This window comes from Takifugu flavidus, unplaced genomic scaffold, assembly GCF_003711565.1.
Source record: "Takifugu flavidus isolate HTHZ2018 unplaced genomic scaffold, ASM371156v2 ctg762, whole genome shotgun sequence".
Classification (NCBI taxonomy): domain Eukaryota; kingdom Metazoa; phylum Chordata; class Actinopteri; order Tetraodontiformes; family Tetraodontidae; genus Takifugu; species Takifugu flavidus.
Window position 1 is genome coordinate 1 of NW_026622372.1, and position 22,153 is coordinate 22,153.

At 42.6% G+C, this 22,153-nt stretch overlaps 2 protein-coding genes and 1 long non-coding RNA gene across 6 annotated transcripts; 1 reads left to right on the top strand and 2 right to left on the bottom strand.

Annotated features, from left to right (window-relative positions):
• Positions 1 to 8: 8 nt before the first annotated feature.
• Positions 9 to 17,496, bottom strand: LOC130521174 (SLAM family member 6-like). 4 transcript variants are annotated; one of them, XM_057024805.1, is made up of 6 exons: positions 10,032 to 10,211; positions 9,008 to 9,484; positions 2,439 to 2,732; positions 1,804 to 2,055; positions 1,284 to 1,457; positions 9 to 433 (listed from the first exon to the last, which is right to left on the bottom strand). In XM_057024805.1, exons 2-6 carry the CDS (start codon positions 9,126 to 9,128, stop codon positions 171 to 173), a joined length of 1,104 nt encoding a protein of 367 aa, XP_056880785.1. In that variant the 5' UTR covers positions 9,129 to 9,484; positions 10,032 to 10,211; the 3' UTR covers positions 9 to 170. The 4 variants fall into 4 exon arrangements, with proteins under 4 accessions (XP_056880785.1, XP_056880787.1, XP_056880784.1 ...); XM_057024807.1 differs by lacking the exons at positions 9,008 to 9,484; positions 10,032 to 10,211 and adding an exon at positions 17,358 to 17,496; XM_057024804.1 differs by lacking the exon at positions 10,032 to 10,211 and having other exon boundaries at positions 9,008 to 9,808.
• Positions 1,649 to 3,810, top strand: LOC130521176 (uncharacterized). The gene is made up of 2 exons (XR_008949208.1): positions 1,649 to 1,717; positions 3,633 to 3,810. It is a non-coding gene; the product is annotated as an uncharacterized LOC130521176 (long non-coding RNA).
• A 1,360-nt stretch (positions 17,497 to 18,856) lies between the features above and the next one.
• Positions 18,857 to 21,133, bottom strand: LOC130521175 (kelch-like protein 6; the record flags this gene model as incomplete). The annotated part of the gene is made up of 5 exons (XM_057024809.1): positions 18,857 to 19,279; positions 19,368 to 19,581; positions 19,753 to 19,955; positions 20,220 to 20,457; positions 20,672 to 21,133. Coding segments are annotated over 5 exons (1,416 nt in total), but the record flags the coding sequence as incomplete, so codon positions are not given.
• Positions 21,134 to 22,153: the final 1,020 nt, after the last annotated feature.

Below are 22,153 nucleotides of genomic sequence, written 5' to 3' on the forward strand. Positions count from 1 at the left end.
CACTCGGATCATCTTATCTGCATTTGTTGTTCTGATGACGCATTCATTCACATTCTAGACTTGTTCTTTGTCATCATGATCGCTTGTAATTTCTTTTTATTCTTCTTCTCCTGAAGAAACTGTTGGTCTGGTTCCCTCCTCTGGTTCTGACTGGGATGACTGGAAATGACTCACGAAACAGCACCAGTATGAAATGACGTCAAGTTTATCTGAATGTCTGATGTATCAGCATCTCCAGAACTGTTGTCAACTGATTTATCTGCTTCTCCAGAACTTTTGTCAACTGATTTATCAGCTTCTCCAGAACTGTTGTCAACTGATTGATCAGCTTCTGTAGAACTTGTGTCCGGTTCTTTGATGACCTGAGCTGAGCCGACTTCTCTGTCTTCACCAGCTGAATGAATAAACTGCTCTTTGTTTTCCTTCTCCGATGCTGAAAGAAACAGAAATATGATGCAACTCAGAATTCTCAAAAGAATCAAGATATTTTAAATCATTCAACAAATAGGGTCCGAAATCCTAAAAACAATTATATTGAGGGGCCAAAGATTTATTTTCTAAAATAAAAGATGCAAAAGTGAGAAAACTAAAGTTGTTTTGTACAGAATATTTTTGTTAACGATACCATCAAGCTGTTTTGAAACAAGATTTCTACCGTATTGAATTATACATATTAAATATTACCATTTTGTTGTTAACAGTACGAACTAGCCATTATTGCTGCCTGATGGGGATGTGAGAAGTTTTTCCCCACGTTTGTATATTGCTGCTGTGGTGCAGTCAGAGTGTCTGCAGGCCACAGAATTCCAATCCAACAAAGAAAACATTGTTAATACCAAGTGTTTAACCTACATATCCACCGGAAAACTGGAATAGACAGTTTGGGGGTTCATTGTGATTCAGATGTACAAAGTTTGGTTGAAAAGCCGTTCTCCTGTGGAGCTCTAAAATAATTTTCTAGACTTGGAACTCTCCATCAATAAAGTGAATAAAGATCACTGAGTTCTGAGTTTAGCGTTCAAAGTTTTTGTGCATCACAAAATGAAAATGTTTCATTAAAAGAAGATTAAATATACTTGTTAATTTCAGTTGGTGTGTAGTTTGTTTATTTACTAGATTTTTGAGTCTTTTGTATTTCTTCCGACTCTTAAAATGTTAGCACACAGCTGGAGGAAGATTATATCATGTGGAACAGAACAAACTAAGTTTATCAATCAGCTCCTTCTAAAACCTTTCAAGTTGATCAGATTTGTGGAATAAAATAATAAAGACAGACTCCAAACCTGTTTGTTCAGTGGAAGATTCCAGATCAGATGCCTCCTTCTCAGCTGGATCTGGTTCATATTGAGACAGCAGGCGATATTGCTCCATCACCACTTGCTCCATCACCGCAGTGACCAGTTCTGCATTTTCATCAAATCCTTTCTGCATTTTATCCTCCGTTTGATTGTCCCGTCCTTAAAGTTAAAATTCAGAATCCACTGCAATATTAATCATTTATCATTTATAGTATCGTCTGCAGATCTTTACACATGCCAGCTCCAGCACCACCACCAACACCACCAGCACCAGCAGCAGGACGACTGCAGGCAGGACAGCAGCCAAAACTACAGGTGAAGTTTCACCTGCACAGAAGACCAAAAGTCACCCAAGGTTCAGCCTTTAAAGCTGTTTCTAGCTGAAACATTCAACTGGTAAAGGGGCAAAAGCTAAAATGGTAAGATGGAAGTGGTGCTAAGCCCATTTAAGCACACTCAAAAGTTAAGCTGGGTAAACTGGGAGTAAAGCAACATCAAATCCTACCAGAGTAACAATCCTTTGCAGTGAATTCAGCAGTTTCGTTGCTCAGGGGGTTGCTCACGCGGCAGCTGTACACTCGTTCATCATGCTTATTGTCCAGAAATATCCTCAACTGAGGGCCCGGCTGGGTGTTTCCATAGAAGAACCACTCGTACTCAATATCAGGCTGAGGTGCTGAGCACGTCAGCAGTCCAGATAGATTTGAGCTCTTGCTTGAGTTTGTCTCACAGGTGATTGTTGGTTTAGCAACTTTATCTTTAGGAAGACAGAAAGTAATGATGCATTTGTCACAGTGAGTGGTTTAAACTATTAAAATATAATTACTGAATACAAGGCCATCATAAACAGCCAGAGATCAGAGTCAGCAGTAACGGGCAGCAGTACGTTAGGATTTAATGGAATTATTTGAAACATATTCCACAAATTCTTGTGAAAATGATGAAACAAAAGTGAAAATCTGAACAAAGTGAAGTTCAGCTGCTTCACTCGGTCGTGTTCTAAATAAAACTGCTACAAAATTAAACTGCTCAATTATACTTTACTGAGGTTCTTTCAGAAGATAAATCAGTTAATTTTCTTTTAATCTATTACAAATCTTTCACTCTGGTTCAGTAAAGTATCAGCAAAGAAATACTCACCAATAACCTGCAAAGTATAATAATAGAAATAGGATTTCTTTTGCATGTATAATTCCAATTCATACAATCCGCTGTCTTCAGATCTGAGGTCGGTCAGATGCAGCTCTGCAGAGTGCCAGTCAAGAGTGGTTCTGTTTTTAAATGGGCCATACACATCTTCTTCTTTGCCATTGAACTCGACCACTTTGTTGTCATCATGCATCCACAGAATCAGATCAGGCTGCTGCTCCTGGATCTGTGGCTTTAATTTCACCTCCTGACCCTTGAGACCATATTTTATTGACTGTGCAGCAACTAGAAACAGAACAGAGGAGCGTTAAAATAAAAACAAGGGTTATGGTTGCTCAAGCACCTGAGTTTGGACAAATCCAGAATATTCATCTAGTTTTTATTCCATTTTCATTTCCTCTCATCAAATTGTTCAACCACTCAGGACCAGCCGTGGACAACATCACCCACAATCAGTGAGCCTGTTCTGATCCAATAAAACACAGTTCTGAAACAGTAATGTTGACGGACAGCAGCTAGCTTTCAAATGAACAATAGCAGGAAAAAAAGTTTGCTGTCAGAAACAACAGATGGAATCTCTAAAACAGCAACTGAAGGGTCACCGAGAAAATCACATAGCTGCAGCATTAACCAATAAAAGCCGCCATATTGTCTCATAACTGTGTGTGGGTGTGTATGAGAAAGAGAAAGCGAAAGTGAACGTGTCCTCTGTGCAAATATGTCAAATAAAAACATAATATAAATATTTTGTATAAAAGAAATGGAATATCATAGCAGTAACAGCACTGTCATAACAGTGACCATCAACAAAGATGAATAATAAGTCGCAAAAGAAGTTAGGAAGTTATCACAGAAATATTATTACACTCAAACCACAGCGATATGATAAAATGGAACTTTTACAACTAAAATCGTTTCAGAAAATATGAATGAATCAAATGATTGGTTATTTTCCGAGAGCTCAAACGAGGCATGAACCAGCACAACAATCACCTCCAGAAAGACTCACCGAGGCAGAAGATCACATTCAGGAAAAAAGCCTGGAAAACCCGAGGAGCCATTCCAGGAGCACACAATAGCGCCGCAGCATTCCTTCTTCTACATTGATGACACAAAGTAACGAACGGGTTGATAATTATTTGTCAAGTTGAGTGTATATTTAAATTTGTTTCCTTCCTGCCAAAGCGAAAGTATCCGCCATCTCACTTCGCTGCGTTGATTTGATCAGAACCGGAAGTCTCTGATGCACCTACTTCCTGTTTGAATGCCGGGCGCTTTGGTTTGTTACCAGTCCAGAAGACCCACACGGACGTTACCTCATGCCTAATTAACAACAATAGTAAATAAATACGTTTACATTTGCTATTGAGGCCCAGCTAAATGGACTTTACACAAAATCTTTATTCTGACGCACATGTCATTAAGAACACATTTGAGAGCAAATTTCGTCCCATTCAATTCAATTCAATCTTTATTTATATGGCACTTTTCATACGCTAGGTAGCACAAAGTGCCTCACAAAGGATAAAAACAGCAAAGAGAACAAGAGATTCAAGAAAAGGACACACACACACATGCATACAACACACTTACACACACACATAAACAAGCTGAGGCAAGCTGAGACATGGCTGGGCACCGAGACCTGAGGCGAAGGAGTCGCCACCTTTGGAGGCCCACCAGGCCGAGGGAGGTCACGGTCCGTGACCACAGGTGGTACCGCCACAAAGACCACCCCGACCCGGACAGACCGGAGGCTCCACACCAAAGCACAGAGCCCCCTAACCACCCAGGCCAGAGTCAACAATGGGACAGCACCCCCAGCGGTAGACCGGAAACATCTCCCAGCCTGGCAGGCCCCCATGAGGAAACACCATGAGGAAACACTGGAGCTAAAAACTGAAGGAAAACAGTAAATGGGATAAAAGGTATAAAAGCTAAAAACTGAGGAACTAAGAATTGAAGTAGTAAAACAGTACTAAGACTAAAACAGACTAAAACAGTAAATGGGTTAAAAGGTGTAAAGACTAAAAACTGAGAAACTAAGAACTGAGGGAGTAAAACAGTAAAAGTATCAAGTAAAATAAGGATAAGACATAAAAACTATGAGGACATAAAAGAAATTAAAAATAATCAGGAATCAGTTAAAGGCCTGATTAAAAAGGTGTGTCTTGAGCCTCTTTTAAAAAATCTCAACAGTCTCTGGGGCCCTGAGGTTCTCCGGCAGGCTGTTCCACAGTCGGGGACCATAATAACTGAAGGCCGCTTCCCCGTGCATTTTAGGCTTACATGTGGAATGGTTAAAAGGCCGGTGCCCGAGGACCTCTGAGTCCGCGAGGGTTGATAGAATAAAAGCATGTCTGATAAATAAGTCGGGCCAAGACCATTAAGACATTTAAAAACTAATAAAAGAACCTTAAAATCGATCCTGAAACGCACGGGTAGCCAATGCAGCGATCCCTCTGGTCCTCGTCAGCACCCGTGCAGCTGAGTTTTGTAATAATTGTAGGTTAGTGACGCTCTTTTTTGGAAGACCAGAGAGCAGGGCATTACAATAATCTAGACCACAAGAGATAAAAGCGTGCATCAGCACCTCCGTGCTGGCCTGAGAGAGAAACGGGCGGACTCTGGCTATATTCTTCAGGTGGTAAAAACCTACCTTTGTTATGTTTTTGATGTGTGGGATAAAACTAAGCTCAGAGTCAAAGATCACACCCAGATTTTTTACAAATTGAGATGGCTTAAAATCCTTTAACTTTGGTACAAGTTTCTCTCTCTGACCTTCAGGACCAATGACTAAGACTTCTGTTTTGTCCTGGTTGAGCTGTAGGAAGTTTTCTGCCATCCATGACTGGATATCTAGAATACAGTTAAAAAGGGCATCAACTGGCCCTGTGTCATCAGGAGCCACGGCGATGTACAGCTGCGTATCGTCAGCATAGCTGTGGAAGCTGATGCCGTGACTCCTGATGACGTCCCCAAGAGGAAGCATGTAAAGATTAAAAAGGGTTGGACCTAAGATTGACCCTTGGGGAACCCCACATTTTGTCTCGTGGATTCTCGAGGAGCATGTATCCATACTTACAAAGAAGCTTCGATCAGTAAGGTAGGAGGTGAACCAGTTAAGAACAGTACCAGAGAGGCCGACCAGGTTCTTTAGTCTATTCAATAAAATATGGTGGTCTACTGTATCAAAGGCGGCGGTCAGATCCAGTAGAACCAACACCGTGAGCTTTTTGTTATCTAGGTTACACCTGATGTCATTTAAAATCTTTAAAAGGGCTGTCTCTGTACTGTGGTTCATCCTAAAACCAGACTGATGCCTCTCTAAAATGTCGTTTGAGTTTAAAAAATAATTCACTTGGTTAAAAACAAGTTTTTCTAAAATTTTACTTAAAAATGGTAGGTTGGATACTGGCCGATAGTTATTTAAAACGCTGTGGTCTAGATTGCTCTTCTTCAGAAGGGGCTTCACCACCGCCGTTTTAAAGGAGGTGGGGAAGACACCCGTCTGAAGAGAGCAATTCACCATATATAGAAGATGCTCCTCAAAGAATCCATAAAATGTTTTGAAAAACGGTGTGGGAATTGGATCTAAAAGGCAGGTTGTGGGCCTTACTGGGGAGAAAACTCGACCAAGTGTCCTCGCATCAACCAGGACAAAACTCCCCAGTGTCTCCTCAGGTGAAAGCAATGATCCAGGAGTGTTGTTGATTAAAATTTGCTGTGATAAAAGACTGGATCTAATATCATCGATTTTACTCCTGAAGTGGTCTGCAAAGGCCTCGCAGAGGGTGTCAGTTGTTGTTGTGGGACACCTGTTAAAATTACCATTGGTTAAAAGCTCAATTGTGTGGAATAGAAATTTGGGGTTGTTTTTATTATCAGAGATTAGTTTTTTGAAATGAGAGGTTCTTGCTTGCTTGATTGTGTTATTGTAGGTTTTGAGGTGTTGATAAAATATTTCTTTATGAATGTCAGCTTGGATTTCCTCCACCTCCTCTCAGCACTCCTGCAGGTTCTTTTCAGTTTTCTAGTTTCTTCATTTCTCCACGGTGGTGCACGTTTTGTTCTTACAGTTTTTGTGACAAGTGGAGCCACAGAGTCCAGCGTTGACTTTAATTTATTGTTAAAAGTGTCAACAATAAAATCACACGGTGCTGGTAAAATTTCTCTGCAGGAGTGCTCTGTAAAATCTGGATAAAATTTGCAGCCACTTCAGGAGTCAGGTAGCGTCTCCTCACCGTTCTCACAGGGCCCCTCCGCTGGTTAAAACTGGTGATGTTAAAAAAACACAAAAGTGGTCCGACACGGCCAGATCCCAACAGAGGACCCACCCACGGACAGGCCATAGGTTATGACCAGGTCCAGGGTGCGACCTCTGTTGTGGGTCGGCTGCTTGACATGTTGTTTAAAATCCAAACTGTGAAGGAGGTTTAAGAATTCTCTGGACACTGGGTCCGAGGCGTTGTTGAGGTGTAGATTAAAATCACCAGTTATTAAAATCCTTGTATTTAGCATAAATGATTGATAAAAATTCCGAGAATTGACTGATAAAAGAGGTGGAGTATTGGGGTGGTCTATAAACTGTTATGCTTAAAATAGGAGGGCTGCTAAAAACAACGCATGATGCCCAAATGATGTAAACGTATTAAAAGAGACCTCGCGTGAAGACATTTGGGTCCTTGTTATTGAGGCGGTTCCACCTCCTTTCCTGCCCCCCCTTGTAGAAAATAAAAGTTAAAATCTGGGGGGCAAGCCTCTGTGAGAACAGCAGGTGCATCAGTGCCAAGCCATGTCTCAGTAAGAAGAATACCATCAAGGTTTCTGTCTAAAATTAAGTCGTTTATTATAAAAGATTTATTTAAAAGAGAGCGCACGTTCAGCACGGCCATCTTTATGTCCGCGCCGGACGTGCGCTCATCGTGTCTTTTTATGGGAACAATAAAAGCACTGTCACGTCTGGGAACAGTCCTGGGATTCTGTCCGTATGAAATGATGGGGTCAATGGAGTGAATGATCTGTGATGTTGATGGCAGACATGGGAGTAGTGGTGGAGGGGCATGTATGGTGGGGCGTGGGGGGGGGGTGAGCGTATATGTGAGTGCGAGTGGGGGGCAGAGTGTTGGTGTGCATGTGTTTAACCAATAGTCAGGAAGTGGATGTTGTGCAGGAACGGACAGTCAAGTCAATGTTCAAAGATAGAAGCCGGGACCCCTCATGGTTTGGGTGAAGGCCGTCCCGTTTAAAAAGATGGGGTCTATTTAAAAGGCAGCAAAATTGTCAACGATGGGATACTGTTGCCCAAGCAGTACCCCTTCAGCCACAGGTGCAGCTGGTGAAGGCGGCTGGTGACGACGTCACCGTAGCGAGGTGGGGGAAGCGGGCCGGAGATAATTAGCCGCTTCCCCGTGTCCAGCAGACGGTCCACCAGGGAGATGAAGTCCTGCTTCAGAACCTCCGACTGCTGAAATTTGAGGTCATTGATGCCGGCTTCCAGAACCAGCGTGGAGGCCGAGGGGTGCTGTGCACTCAGCTGCAGGGCCGAGGATGTAACCTCCGCAACACGGGCACCGGGGTGACAGAAGGTCTGGAGGTGCGGCGGTGGCGGCGAGGAGCCTGGGGATGGTGGCGCCGGGTCGTGGCTGCTCCTGACCAGGATGGTAGCGGAGGGCCAGGTCGAGCGAGCTGACTCTGGTTCCTCGTCTGGTGAGAGCCAGCTGGACGGACAGGACCAGGAGGCGAGCTGGAACAAGCGCCCACGGGAGGGAAGTCCTGCAGGCTTAGGATATCGTACCTGTTATCCAGTGGCAGATACGGGGGTGGGGAGGGGGAGATGGACGGGCCCTAGCGCCCCTGGCCACCACCGACCAGGGTTCCCTTGGTTTGAGCGGTGTTGAGCTCACGAGGGCTCCTGCTCCGTCCCTGGCGATGAAACCCTGCGACTCCGTGGGCGGAGGAAGGAGGTGGAATGAGCCGCTCCTTTGGGCATGGCTCCCTGGCGGTGCCGGCGGGACTCCGCCGGTGCTGTAGCTGGAATTTCAGCGTTGATGGACCCGGTCCATGGCAGGGTGGTGTCATTCGTGGCCGTCGTGCTCCGGTCACCAGCGCCGGATGCCTTCAGGAGGGCGATTTGTTTCGCCTGGGACATAGCAACAGTGGAGAGGTCCAGCAGGTCGACCCGCAGACCCTGTCCCTCGGACCTCAAACGGGATATGTTTCTCCTCCTGGTCGAGGCGACAGCAGATGACTCGAGTATGAATGTGTCCCTCTCCTTGAGTTCGGACTGGAGCCCGGAGATGCTCTCCCTCAGGGAGAACGTGGGGAGGCAGGACTCACACACCGCCATCATGCCTGCAGCCTGAGCCGGGGGACAGCCACACTAGGCACCGTGCCAGCACACGGAGGTGAGTCCAGGTTAGCACCGTGGCTAAAAACAAGCCGGCGCTAGCAGCGGGCAGGTGACTCCGCGAGATCGATAAAACTTAAAATTTTAAGATCCTCCGCACCGATGTCTGCTCTTCAAAGTGATCTGTGTTCCGTGTAAAATGGTAACTCACGGTCTGATGTTTTTGATGTTCCTCCTGTCGGACGCGATGTTAGCAATCCGTTCTCTCCTCCAACAACACGAGCTGTCGTCGAAGCTACTTCATCTGGTGTATTTGCTTCAAAGGGCAGCATGTACTGCTTCAGCCTGCTGGAATCAGACTTAAATGTCAGCTTGAAGCATGTCCTTCTGTGGGTTCGACGTAAATCCTACTGCATCCTAATTTAAAGGTTTCCGCTCAGCTTCTAGAACAAACAACACTTTAAACATGAAATACAGCAACATATTCACATGAGTAAGAGCACTTTAATAGATGAACCAAAGTTTTCTGCACAGGATGAATCCAATGCCCCCTTCCCTTTTTTTAACTGAGCTCCACACAATGTCATGTCCCACTGTCCTGCAGCTGGTGGAACTACTGTTGTCCAAGCACAGCAGTCTGGTCAGGGTTTGTTGATCTGCTCCAGTCGCAGCTGAAGTGATGCACTCACTAAAATATTGGAGATTTCAACACAAGGCGTGTTACCTCGTCTCGTTAATCAGACCACAGTTGGAGATTGAGCTCCACAGCACTTTGTATAAAGCCAGCTTTAAAAATAAGAAAACAACTATTTTAACAGTAAAACAACTTTTAGGCTGAATTTCCACACTTAAAAACAATCACATATATTATTAGATTAGTAATAACAATAATGCCCAACAATAAAATATCAAAGCTTGTGTCTTAAATTTGGAAGAATTGATACTCCTTTGGTATTTGTGTCTCTCGTGAGGAGTTTTCATGCTTCTTTAGATTCAACTCTCAGATTTCTTCTATAAATATTTGACTGTAATACCGACAGACATTTGCAAGTTTAACCACAAAAACACAATATTTCTCTATTGTACAAAACAAATGCAGAACATAGAGCTTAATTGGCTAAATGTCCTCATACTCTAATAAAACTATCAAATATCTCATGGAACAGTTTTACTGAAGTCCTTAAAAAGGTTAAAAAATATTTGTCAGAAAAAGGGAAAACAGCCCACTGAGATACCTGAGTGATGAATATACTTAAAGTCAAAGCTGCTTTTGTATTGTTCTCAGTTGGCTTCCTGTTGTCCATCTCTGGGTCTTCAGAGTCTGCAGACCTCTGTCTCAGTCTGCTCCTGCTCCACCCTGTAATCTAGCCCACTCTGTCTTCTCTCTGCTGCTCAGCATCATCCAGCACACCTGCTCAAACTCCTGTCTGGCACATCACTCTTTGTGTTGTGCTCCTGCCTGTCCCTGTCCCCGCCCCTTTTCCTGTCCCCGTCCCTTTTCCTGTCCCCGTCCCTTTTCCTGTCCCCGTCCCTTTTCCTGTCCCCGTCCCTTTTCCTGTCCCCGTCCCCGTAAATTGCCTTCTCTTCTGTTTTAACAAGTCTCTGCCAGTTCCCTGCCTATCATCGCCTGCCTGAGTATTCAACGTTCTTGGACATGTTCTTCTCTGTGGATCATCACACTGTGGAATAACTTCCTGGATTACTTGAATGCTGCATCTCGTTGTGAACCTGAGCTGATTTCTAAAAAATTAAGATCTCCTGCTGGGTTCCTCCATTATTGCATCTTGGTGCCGTTTCTACCTGCAACACTCGGATCATCTTATCTGCATTTGTTGTTCTGATGACGCATTCATTCACATTCTAGACTTGTTCGTTGTCATCACGATCGCTTGTAATTTAGTTTTATTCTGCTTCTCCTGAAGAAACTGTTGGTCTGGTTCCCTCCTCTGGTTCTGACTGGGATGACTGGAAATGACTCATAAAACAGCACAAGCTACTCCAGAACTTTTGTCAACTGATTGATCAGCTTCTGTAGAACTTGTGTCAACTGATTGATCAGCTTCTGTAGAACTTGTGTCCGGTTCTTTGATGACCTGAGCTGAGCCGACTTCTCTGTCTTCACCAGCTGAATGAGTAAACTGCTCTTTGTTTTCCTTCTCCGATGCTGAAAGAAACAGAAATATGATGCAACTCAGAATTCTCAAAAGAATCAAGATATTTTAAATCATTCAACAAATAGGGTCCAAAACCCTAAAAACAATTATATTGAGGGGCCAAAGATTTATTTTCTAAAATAAAAGATGCAAAAGTGAGAAAACTAAAGTTGTTTTGTACTGAATATTTTTGTTAACGATACCATCAAGCTGTTTTGAAACAAGATTTCTACCGTATTGAATTATACGTATTATATATTACCATTTTGTTGTTAACAGTACGAACTAGCCATTATTGCTGCCTGATGGGGATGTGAGAGGTTTTTCCCCACGTTTGTATATTGCTGCTGTGGTGCAGTCAGAGTGTCTGCAGGCCACAGAATTCCAATCCAACAAAGAAAACATTGTTATACCAAGTGTTTAACCTACATATCCACCGGAAAACTGGAATAGACAGTTTGGGGGTTCATTGTGATTCAGATGTACAAAGTTTGGTTGAAAAGCCGTTCACCTGTGGAGCTCTAAAAGAGTTTTATAGACTTTAAAACTCCTGGAACTCTCCATCAATACAGTAAATAAAGATCACTGAGTTCTGAGTTTAGTGTTCAAAGTTTTTGTGCATCACAAAATGAAAATATCTCATAAAAAGAAGATTAAATATACTTGTTAATTTCAGTTGATGTGTAGTTTGTTTGTTTATTTACTAGATTTTTGAGTCTTTTGTGACAGGTTCCCAGCTTCTGGGAACTCTATTGTGTTTTTTTCCCCCTGCAGGGGCGTGGTGGAGCCACGTCCCAGCCGCAGGTGGTGCCGGGGACTGGCGCACCTGCAGACTATCGGTGATCAAGCCACCTATTTATGGACTCTTCTCACGGTTTGCCAGCGTTGGCGTGTTTTGGCTGATTCCAAAAACCCCGACTACACCTTCCCCGATTCTCGTAGCGACTAATTCCTGTGTGGATTATTTGGAACTCGATTTTTGGACTATCGTTTGGATTCTTTTCTCGGACTACTTTTTGACCCCACTCGGGATTGTTTGCTGTGAGTTTGCCTTTCTGGCTTGGAATTAGAACTTATTGTGGACTCCATCTCTTGTGAGTTAAATACACTCCTGTGATCTTCAATAAAGTTTCTTGGGAGACGATCCGCCACTGTGTGCTGCCTGCTTTCGGGTCCTGGTACAACCGTTCGTAACACTTTTGTATTTCTTCCCACTCTTAAAATTCAGCAAACAGCTGGAGGAAGATTATATCATGTGGAACAGAACAAACTAAGTATATCAATCAGCTCCTTCTAAAACCTTTCAAGTTGATCAGATTTGTGGAATAAAATAATAAAGACAGACTCCAAACCTGTTTATTCAGTGGAAGATTCCAGACCAGATGCCTCCTTCTCAGCTGGATCTGGTTTATCTGAGACCACCTCAGTGACCAGTTTTGTACCTTCATCACTTCCTTTCTGACCCTGACGAGGCCTCTTCTGTTGTGATTGAGGGCGGAAATCTGAACCAATGAAGAAACAAACCAATACACAGTTTACAAAAATACGCTGGTTTATACATATGATGTCCTCTCATATGGAGGAGTTTAAACTTGAATTTCAGGATTTAGAACAGAACAATTCCTGCAAATAAATTTGACTTTAACTATAGGAATTTGCAAGTAAACAGAAAAAGAGACAAAGGTTAAAAAGACTGAACCTCGGTGGTTTCTGTGGCTGTTGGCTGGAGTCTGTTGAGCACCAAATAGCTGAAACCTGTCTCTGAGACGTCTGAGCCAACCTGAGTGAACAGTGTTAAACAGGAGAACATCAGCTCCACTGAGTCTGCTTGTGAGAAGAGGGAGCATTAATGTCTTACCCTGTTTTGATGCCTCATCTTGTACCTGACTTTCACCTTCTGGGGAAAAAAAAAAAAATTTCAATCAGGTGAAACTACCTGTTGCTCCCAGTTACACCAAATATTTGTCTAAGACCACCAACACTTTCAGTTTATTACAATATTCTGAAACAGAAATAAATAGTTTAGACCAAAATGCTGATTAAATTCATAAAACTAAAATTAATGTCAGTAGTTGTTCCTGTAAACATGACTGAGTTCTGAGTTTAGAGTTCAAAGTTTTTGTGCATCATAATGCAAAAATATACCATAGAACTAAAATCTTTGAGTATATCAGACCTGTATTCAGCAGCTTTACCTTTAATAGGAGAAGATGTCAGAGGCAGCTGACTTTCACCATCTTCAGCTGTTTCATTGTCCCGTCCTGAAAGTTAAAATTCAGAATCCACCGAAATATTAATCATTTATAAAACAAGTGTCAGTCTTGTATTTATTCCAATATTCTGTACAAGAGGCAGAAATAAATATATTACAACTAAATGCAAATATGAATCTATAAAAGGAGAAAAAAATATACTTGTTCATTTCAGTTGATGTTCAGCTTGTTTGATTTTTACTACTTTTTGAGTCTTTTATATTTCTTCTGAATCTTGAAATGTGAGCAAACAGCTGGAGGAAGATTATATCATGTGGAACAGAACAAACTAAGTATATCGATCAGCTCCTTCTAAAACCTTTCAAGTTGATCAGATTTGTGGAATAAAATAATAAAACTCCAAACCTGTTTGTTCAGTGGGAGATCCCAGATCAGATGCCTCCTTCACAGCTGGATCTGGTTCATCTGGTTCATCTGAGACCAGCTCAATGTCCAGTTCTATACCTTCATCATCATCTTCATCATCTTCATCACTTCCTTTCTGATCCTGATGAGGCCTCTTCTGTTGTGATTGAGGGCAGAAATCTGAACCAATGAAGAAACAAACCAATACACAGTTTACAATAAATACACTGGTTTATATATATGATGTCCTCTCATATGGAGGAGTCTCAACTTGAATTTAATGATTAAAAACAGAATAATTCCTGCAAATAAATTTGACTTTAATTGTAAGAATTAACAAGTAAACAGGAAAAGAGACAAGGGTTAAAAAGACTGAACCTCGGTGGTTTCTGTGGCTGTTGGCTGGAGTCTGTTGAGCACCAAATCGCTCAAACTTGTCTCTGAGACGTCTGAGCCAACCTGAGTGAACAGTGTTAAACAGAGAACATCATCAGCTCCACTGAGTCTGCTTGTGAGAAGAGGGAGCATTAATGTCTTATCCTGTTTTGGTGCCTCATCTTGTACCTGACTTTCACCTTCTGGAATAAAAACACATTTCAATCAGGTGAAACTACCTGCTGCTCCCAGTTACACCAAATATTTGTCTAAGACCACCAACACTTTCAGTTTATTACAATATTGCCCAACAATCAAATATCAAAGCTTGTGTCTTAAATTTGGAAGAATTGATAATCCTTTGGTGTTTGTGTCTCTCATGAGTTTTCATGCTTCTTTAGATTCAACTCTCAGATTTCTTCTATAAAATATTTGACTGTAATACCGACAGACATTTGCAGGTTTAACCAACAAAAACACAATATTTCTCTATTGTACAAAACAAATGCAGAACATAGAGCTTAATTAGCTAAATGTCCTCATACTCTAATAAAACTATCAAATATCTCATGGAACAGTTTTACTGAAGTCCTTAAAAAGGTGAAAAAATATTTGTCAGAAAAAGGGAAAACAGCCCACTGAGATACCTCAATCAATCAAATCAATCTTTATTTATATAGCGTCTTCTACAATCAAAATTGTTTCAAGGCGCTTTCCAGAATCCCAGGGCCTGACCCCAGACAAGCAACAGTGGCAAGGAAAAACTCCCCTTTAACAGGAAGAAACCTTGAGCAGGACCAGGCTCATGTAGGGGGACCCTCCTGCTGATGGGGGGGGGGGGGCATAGAGAGAGAGGAGAAGGGGGAAGACAGGTAGAGGATAGGATAGGTAGGAGAGGAGAGGAGAGGGGTAAAGGAGAGGAGAAGTAGAGTGAAGGGAGGTAGAGGAGAGGAGAGGAGAGGAGAGGAGAGGAGAGGAGAGGAAGGAGGAGAGGAGAGGAGAGGAGAGGAGAGGGAGGAGAGGCGAGGCACAGAGCACAGAAACGCACACAAAAATATGATGCACAATCACTTCAGCGGGGCCGGAGGTCATTATGCAGCGCCGAGGGCGGTGATACCTGTAAATAAACAGGGGGGGGAGAAGCAGAAAAACTACACAAGAATCAGCATAACTAGTCTGCTTGATGAGGAGAGGAAAGGAGAGGAGAGGAGAGGAAAGGAGAGTGATGAATATACTTAAAGTCAAAGCTGCTTTTGTATTGTTCTCAGTTGGCTTCCTGTTGTCCATCTCTGGGTCTTCAGAGTCTGCAGACCTCTGTCTCAGTCTGCTCCTGCTCCACCCTGTAATCTAGCCCACTCTGTCTTCTCTCTGCTGCTCAGCATCATCCAGCACACCTGCTCAAACCTCCTGTCTGGCACATCACTCTTTGTGTTGTGCTCCTGCCTGTCCCTGTCCCTGTCCCCGTCCCTGTCCCCGTCCCTGTCCCCGTCCTCTGTTCCCTCCTCTGGTTCTGACTGGGATGACTGGAAATGACTCACGAAACAGCACAAGTACGAACTGGCGTCACGTTTTTCTAAATGTCTGATTTATCATCTTCTCCAGAACTGTTGTCAACTGATTTATCAGCTTCTGTAGAACTGTTGTCAACTGATTGATCAGCTTCTGTAGAACTTGTGTCCGGTTCTTTGATGACCTGAGCTGAGCCGACTTCTCTGTCTTCACCAGCTTAATGAATAAAGCTGCTCTTCGTTTTCAATCTCCGATGCTGAAAGAAACAGAAATATGATGCAACTCAGAATTCTCAAAAGAATCAAGTCAGTAGTTGTTCCTGTAAACATGACTGAGTTCTGAGTTTAGAGTTCAAAGTTTTGTGCATCATAATCCAAAAATATACCACAGAACTAAAATCTTTGAGTATATCAGACCTGTATTCAGCAGCTTTACCTGTAATAGGAGAAAATGTCAGAGGCAGATGACTTTCACCATCTTCAGCTGTTTCATTGTCCCGTCCTGAAAGTTAAAATTCAGAATCCACCGAAATATTAATCATTTTTAAGACAAATTTCAGACTTTGCATTAATTCCAATATTCTGAACAAGAGGCAGAAATAAATATATTACAACTAAATGCAAATATGAATCTATAAAAGGAGAAAAAATATACTTGTTTATTTCAGTTGATGTGCAGTTTGTTTGTTTTTTACTACTTTTTGAGTCTTTTATATTTTGTCTGAATCTTGAAATGTTAGCAAACAGCTGGAGGAAGATTATATCATGTGGAACAGAACAAACTAAGTATATCAATCAGCTCCTTCTAAAACCTTTCAAGTTGATCAGATTTGTGGAATAAAATAATAAAGACAGACTCCAAACCTGTTTGTTCAGTGGAAGATTCCAGATCAGATGCCTCCTCCTCAGCTGGATCTGGTTCATCTGAGACCACCTCAGTGACCAGTTCTGTACCTTCATCACCTTCATCATCTTCATCACTTCCTTTCTGACCCTGACGAGGCCTCTTCTGTTGTGATTGAGGGCAGAAATCTGAACCAATGAAGAAAAAACAATCAATACACAGTTTACAATAAATACACTGGTTTATATATATGATGTCCTCTCATATGGAGGAGTTTAAACTTGATTAATAATAATAATAATAATAATTCCTGCAAATAAATTTGACTTTAACTGTAAGAATTAACAAGTAAACAGAAAAAGAGACAAAGGTTAAAAAGACTGAACCTCGGTGGTTTCTGTGGCTGTTGGCTGGAGTCTGTTGAGCACCAAATCCCTCAAAGTCGTCTCTGCGACGTCTGGCGCCACCTGAGTGAACAGTGTTAAACAGGAGAACATCAGCTCCACTGAGTCTGCTTGTGAGAAGAGGGAGCATTAATGTCTTACCCTGTTTTGGTGCCTCATCTTGTACCTGACTTTCACCTTCTGGAATAAAAACACATTTCAATCAGGTGAAACTACCTGCTGCTCCCAGTTACACCAAATATTTGTCTAAGACCACCAACACTTTCAGTTTATTACAATATTCTGAAACAGAAATAAATAGTTTTGATCAAAATGCTGATTAAATCTATTAAACTATGATTAATGTCAGTAGTTGTTCCTGTAAACATGACTGAGTTCTGAGTTTAGAGTTCAAAGTTTTTGTGCATCATAATGCAAAAATATACCATAGAAATAAAATCTTTGAGTATATCAGACCTGTATTCAGCAGCTTTACCTTTAATAGGAGAAGATTTCAGAGGCAGCTGACTTTCACCATCTTCAGCTGTTTCATTGTCCCGTCCTGAAAGACTCACCGAGGCAGAAGATCACATTCAGGAAAAAAGCCTGGAAAACCCGAGGAGCCATTCCAGGAGCACACAATAGCGCAGGTGAGAGTAAATTTAATATTCAGTATTTACTTCGTATTAAAGCGAAAGTATCCGCCACCTGCCGTCATCCATGTTCGGAGCCCTTCGTATTCCCCTCTCCCCGGGCCTCCTGTGTCAGCACAGACTTTGCCCCAGACTTTGCCCTGGTGTGTATTCCCTGACTGGGCGGGGCTACTACCTGGCCACGCCCACCAGACCCTGCACACCTGCAGCTCATTCATGGGCCATTAGCCACCTGCCTCCTGCTCAAAAAGAAGGAACAAAATGGAGGAAGTGATGAGGGGGAAATGATTTTATTTACAGCTAAAAAGTTGTAGGCAAAATCATCTTAAATTAATAACTTTGCTATCCTGCAATATAAAAATGAACACTGCCAATGAGTGATTCTATATTCACGTGATTAAAAAAATATGCTCATTGTGGTATTTTGATTTTCCTTACTTATTTCTGTTGAATCATCGATGAAGGTTCAATAAACAGTTAGGTGATAAAATTAATTAATTTTATCATTTTTCTTTTAATAAAAACAATTCCCACAGACCCGAACACCACACACGGGTTAAAACCTTTTTCGTGCTGTCGAAAGGCAGATTGGTCCGATCAATAAATCGATTAAAGGTGTTGATCAATCACTTCGTCTGATTGCTAATAAGAGTTTGATGGGAGACCCGAACATCTTTAGTCTTTCAAAATATATGGGTAAAATAAAAGTTGAGATTCCGGATTATTTAAATTAACAAAAGCTATATAAAATCTACTGCTCCATAGTCTTGTGAATTCCTCTTTATGTATCTCAACTATCCATTGGTGGGTCTATGAATTTGGAAGCCTGGTTGTTGGTAATGTTTATTATTTATTAGTTACTAGACCCCATATGGACATTGACTTGTGCAATTATGGAAAAAATCAAAACTAGACTAATTAACCAGTTAAAAGATTTGTTTCGTTTTTGCTTCGTAGACATTTCTTGTGAAAGTAGGGGTTAAACAAAACCTTTAAAAACTAAACTTTTATATTTCAATGCCATCGGTGCACTTCAGTAGCTGGACTAGGTGGATTTTACATGATATTCTGTACATCCACATGGATTCAAGAACAAATGTGAGTGCAGATTTCATGTTGTGTAAACGTCTTTTCGGATATTTTCATGACTTCCCCAAAACAAGATCACACTTTTTGCTGCGTAGTGTTGGCCTGTTTTTTTTTTATGCTCGTTTTTTTTTTAAATTGCACATTATAAATATTAAGTGGACAGATGACAGTCTTACCGTGTAGAAATGAAGATAAATTCCGTATTTAAAGTCTCTGTTCTCAGCGAGGGGGGATCCCTCATCCGCGGCTCTGCTTCAGTTTCTTTTCCTTAAAATGTCTTTCCTGTTTCTCTGTCTCAGTTTAGCATTGCCGCATATACATTTCATTTCAAATTCAATTAAAAAGTTAAGATTAGATGACAGGAAGACACGCGCAACAACAAGTGTGAATAAACACCAGGTGCTGCAGGGCTTTGGTTCCTCATTGAAAGTTACACGTACCGTTCAAGTATTTATTTTTAGGTTTAAATATGCATATTTATTTACCATCTGCAGGGTAAGGAGTAAGTATAGTGATCAATTTCTAATATTTTAAATCAGTAACTACCATCCTCCACCGCTGTCAAGTCTCTGAGGCAGCCGTTATCTTGTGTATGTGAGTGTATGACTTCATTAGTGTCACGCTGCCGTGGTGCGACACCCCCATGGGTAGAATACACTCTTCAGTGAGTACAGCTTGGTCAACATCCCAGCACATCACTGTGGAGATGACTTGGTTCTTGTTGTCCCGCCCCCCAGTGATGAAGAGTTTGTTATTACAGGCAGCGATGGCGCAGCTCGCCCTCTCGCCAAAGAGGCGTGTGATGAGCGACCAGGAGTCGGACAGAGGCGAATAGCAGTACATGGCATGCATGGCACCACCTGGGAGGAGAGCCAGGATTCAACAGCGACCATGTTAAGACTTAGAACGATCAAATTAAGACTGATTAGCGGGATGAGAGCCTCCTACCAACTACATAAATGCAGCCGTTGAACGCGACTGCATTGGTGCATTTGGTTTCCACTGGAATGGGCGCCCGCATTTCCCAGAAGTCTCTTCCTGGCTCCCAACGCTGGACCTGATCTGTGGCCAGTTTTCCATTTGGACCACCACCGATCACGTAGATCCATCTGTCAAAGGAGGCAGCAGCAAAGGAGCTGACGCCTACAGCAAGAGGCGTGGCCTGCAGGTACAGGAAGAGGCTTTATTTCATAGCCATACTCACTCAGCCCTCATGCACCTTCCCCTTTTTGTCGGCAATGAGGCAATTAACATATAAATTATAGTAATTCTAAAAATGGCAACTGTTGTAACAGAGATTATATTTATATTAACACTGCTGATTTCTGTCCACCTGTGTCCAGCAGTTGTGGAAGGGATCGTAGGCCTCCACGCTGGCGAGCCTCTGAACACCATCAAATCCGCCCAGTGCGTACACCTTCCCATCGTGAGCGGCCATCTTGTGTCTCCAGCGCCCAGTTTTCAGAGCCTCAACCTGGATCCATTTATCCAGGGCACCGTTATACTTCCAGACTTCGTGCTGTGTGTCTTTACCTCCTGAAACAACAGGAATAAGAGAGAAAACGTCTCAGCTTTCACCATAAGAAACAGAAAAGGTCTAAAAAGGAAGGATTCACGATGAAAGTTGGCATTATAAGAAAAGAAAAAGGTCATTATTGCGTCCCCAGTGTCCAAATATGTCGTAATACCATGTGAGTGTGAACAGAACGTTTGCTTCTTTACGCTGGCTGGGACCGTGACCATGACGTGTCAGGGTTAATACGAGAATATAAAAGATGAAACTGAGGCCATTTCTCCTACCAGATATGTAAACTTCATTGCAGAAAGTGACACATGCAAATTCCACCCATTTCCGGTTTTGGGATTGGTCCTCCATCTCTGTGATCGGCAGCCTCGCCACGTCCAGCCTGCTGCGCCGGAGCGGGTCCAAGCAGGTGACAGTGGAGACGAAGTGTTCGTCCTTGGCGCAGCCTCCGATGATCAGAAACACCTCTGACATAAAATGTTGCACGCGCGGTTTGGTGCGCTCCGAGACCACCTGGGGAAAAAATCGCACCAATTTCGATGAGTTGGAGGGCTTTTCTCAAACCCAAGGATGGTTTTTAGTTACTTTCACACCAGTTATTCAGCCTGGACTTAGTTTCATAACCAAGATTTTCATGAAATTTGGTTGGAGTGAAGACAGTAGTAGTCGGTTCCACTCATGGTTTTATCTGACCATATAATTAGTTAAAGCCTGTGTGTGTACTGACCCCCCTCCCTGTGAGGTGATAGCGGCGGACCTCTTGCATCAAAGGAAAAACCTCAGTGCAGCTGCGAATCAGTTCATCTGCCTCCACTTTTTCCACGAAATACGCAGGTTCCAGGAGTGGCAGGCGCACGTGTGAAAGCAACCTGGCCAGTAGAGGGCAGCGCTCATCCTGCCGGGCCCTCACCCAGCGCGTCACGGCCTCAAACACACCCTCACAGTTAGCATCAAGGTCGTCCCTCTGCAGGACGCTCTCCAGTGAGTCCGCCGGCAGCTCCAGGAAGTCCCGCTGCTGAACCACCTGCGAGAACTTGGAGACGATGTAGTCCTGGGCGCCGGTCTTCAGGCTGGTCAGGACGTGGCTGTCAGCAAGGTTCAGGATCCCGATGCAGCTTTCAAGATGGAGGGACCTGCTGAGGAATCCGGCGCATGCATCGACCACACGCAAGAACTGCAGGAGACAAGATCAGACCAGGAAAGATCACTCTGAAGAAATCTGATCATCTAAATGTTTGAACCTATAAACCCACTAAAGAAGGTTTAAAGATGTTCTTTGTTTGAATTATGAATTAAATCAATACAAACATCTGCGCTGGTGCACAGCTGTGCAGTATGGAAAACTGACAGAATGTAAACAACTGCCTACTTTCACTTCCACTTTCCGCAGCCTGACAACATCAAGTAGAAGCTTTTCATTGTAGTTCCACACAACAGGAACTTTAGGATGCAGCTCGTAACATTTGTGATGAACTATATCAACAGCTTTAGAATATTCAAAGGTCAAACGTGGCGGCTCATTGTGCGTTTAAAGGCCTTCAAGGCTCCTGTTCTTATTTTTAGTGAATAAAAACACAAAGTAAATATTTGAAGTCAGTGTCGGGGAGAAAAGTCTCATCTTAAAGACCAGTTTATGCAAAAAAGTGCCCATCCCTGTCCCTGTCCCTGTCCCTGTCCCCGTCACTTAGTTAAAAACAAGTTTTTCTAAAATTTTACTTAAAAATGGTAAGTTGGATACTGGCCGATAGTTATTTAAAACGCTGTGGTCTAGATTGCTCTTCTTCAGAAGGGGCTTCACCACCGCCGTTTTAAAGGAGGTGGGGAAGACACCCGTCTGAAGAGAGCAATTCACCATATATAGAAGATGCTCCTCAAAGAATCCATAAAATGTTTTGAAAAACGGTGTGGGAATTGGATCTAAAAGGCAGGTTGTGGGCCTTACTGGGGAGAAAACTCGACCAAGTGTCCTCGCATCAACCAGGACAAAACTCTCCAGTGTCTCCTCAGGTGAAAGCAATGATCCAGGAGTGTTGTTGATTAAAATTTGCTGTGATAAAAGACTGGATCTAATATTATCGATTTTACTCCTGAAGTGGTCTGCAAAGGCCTCGCAGAGGGTGTCAGTTGTTGTTGTAGGACACCTGTTAAAATTACCATTGGTTAAAAGCTCAATTGTGTGGAATAGAAATTTGGGGTTGTTTTTATTGTC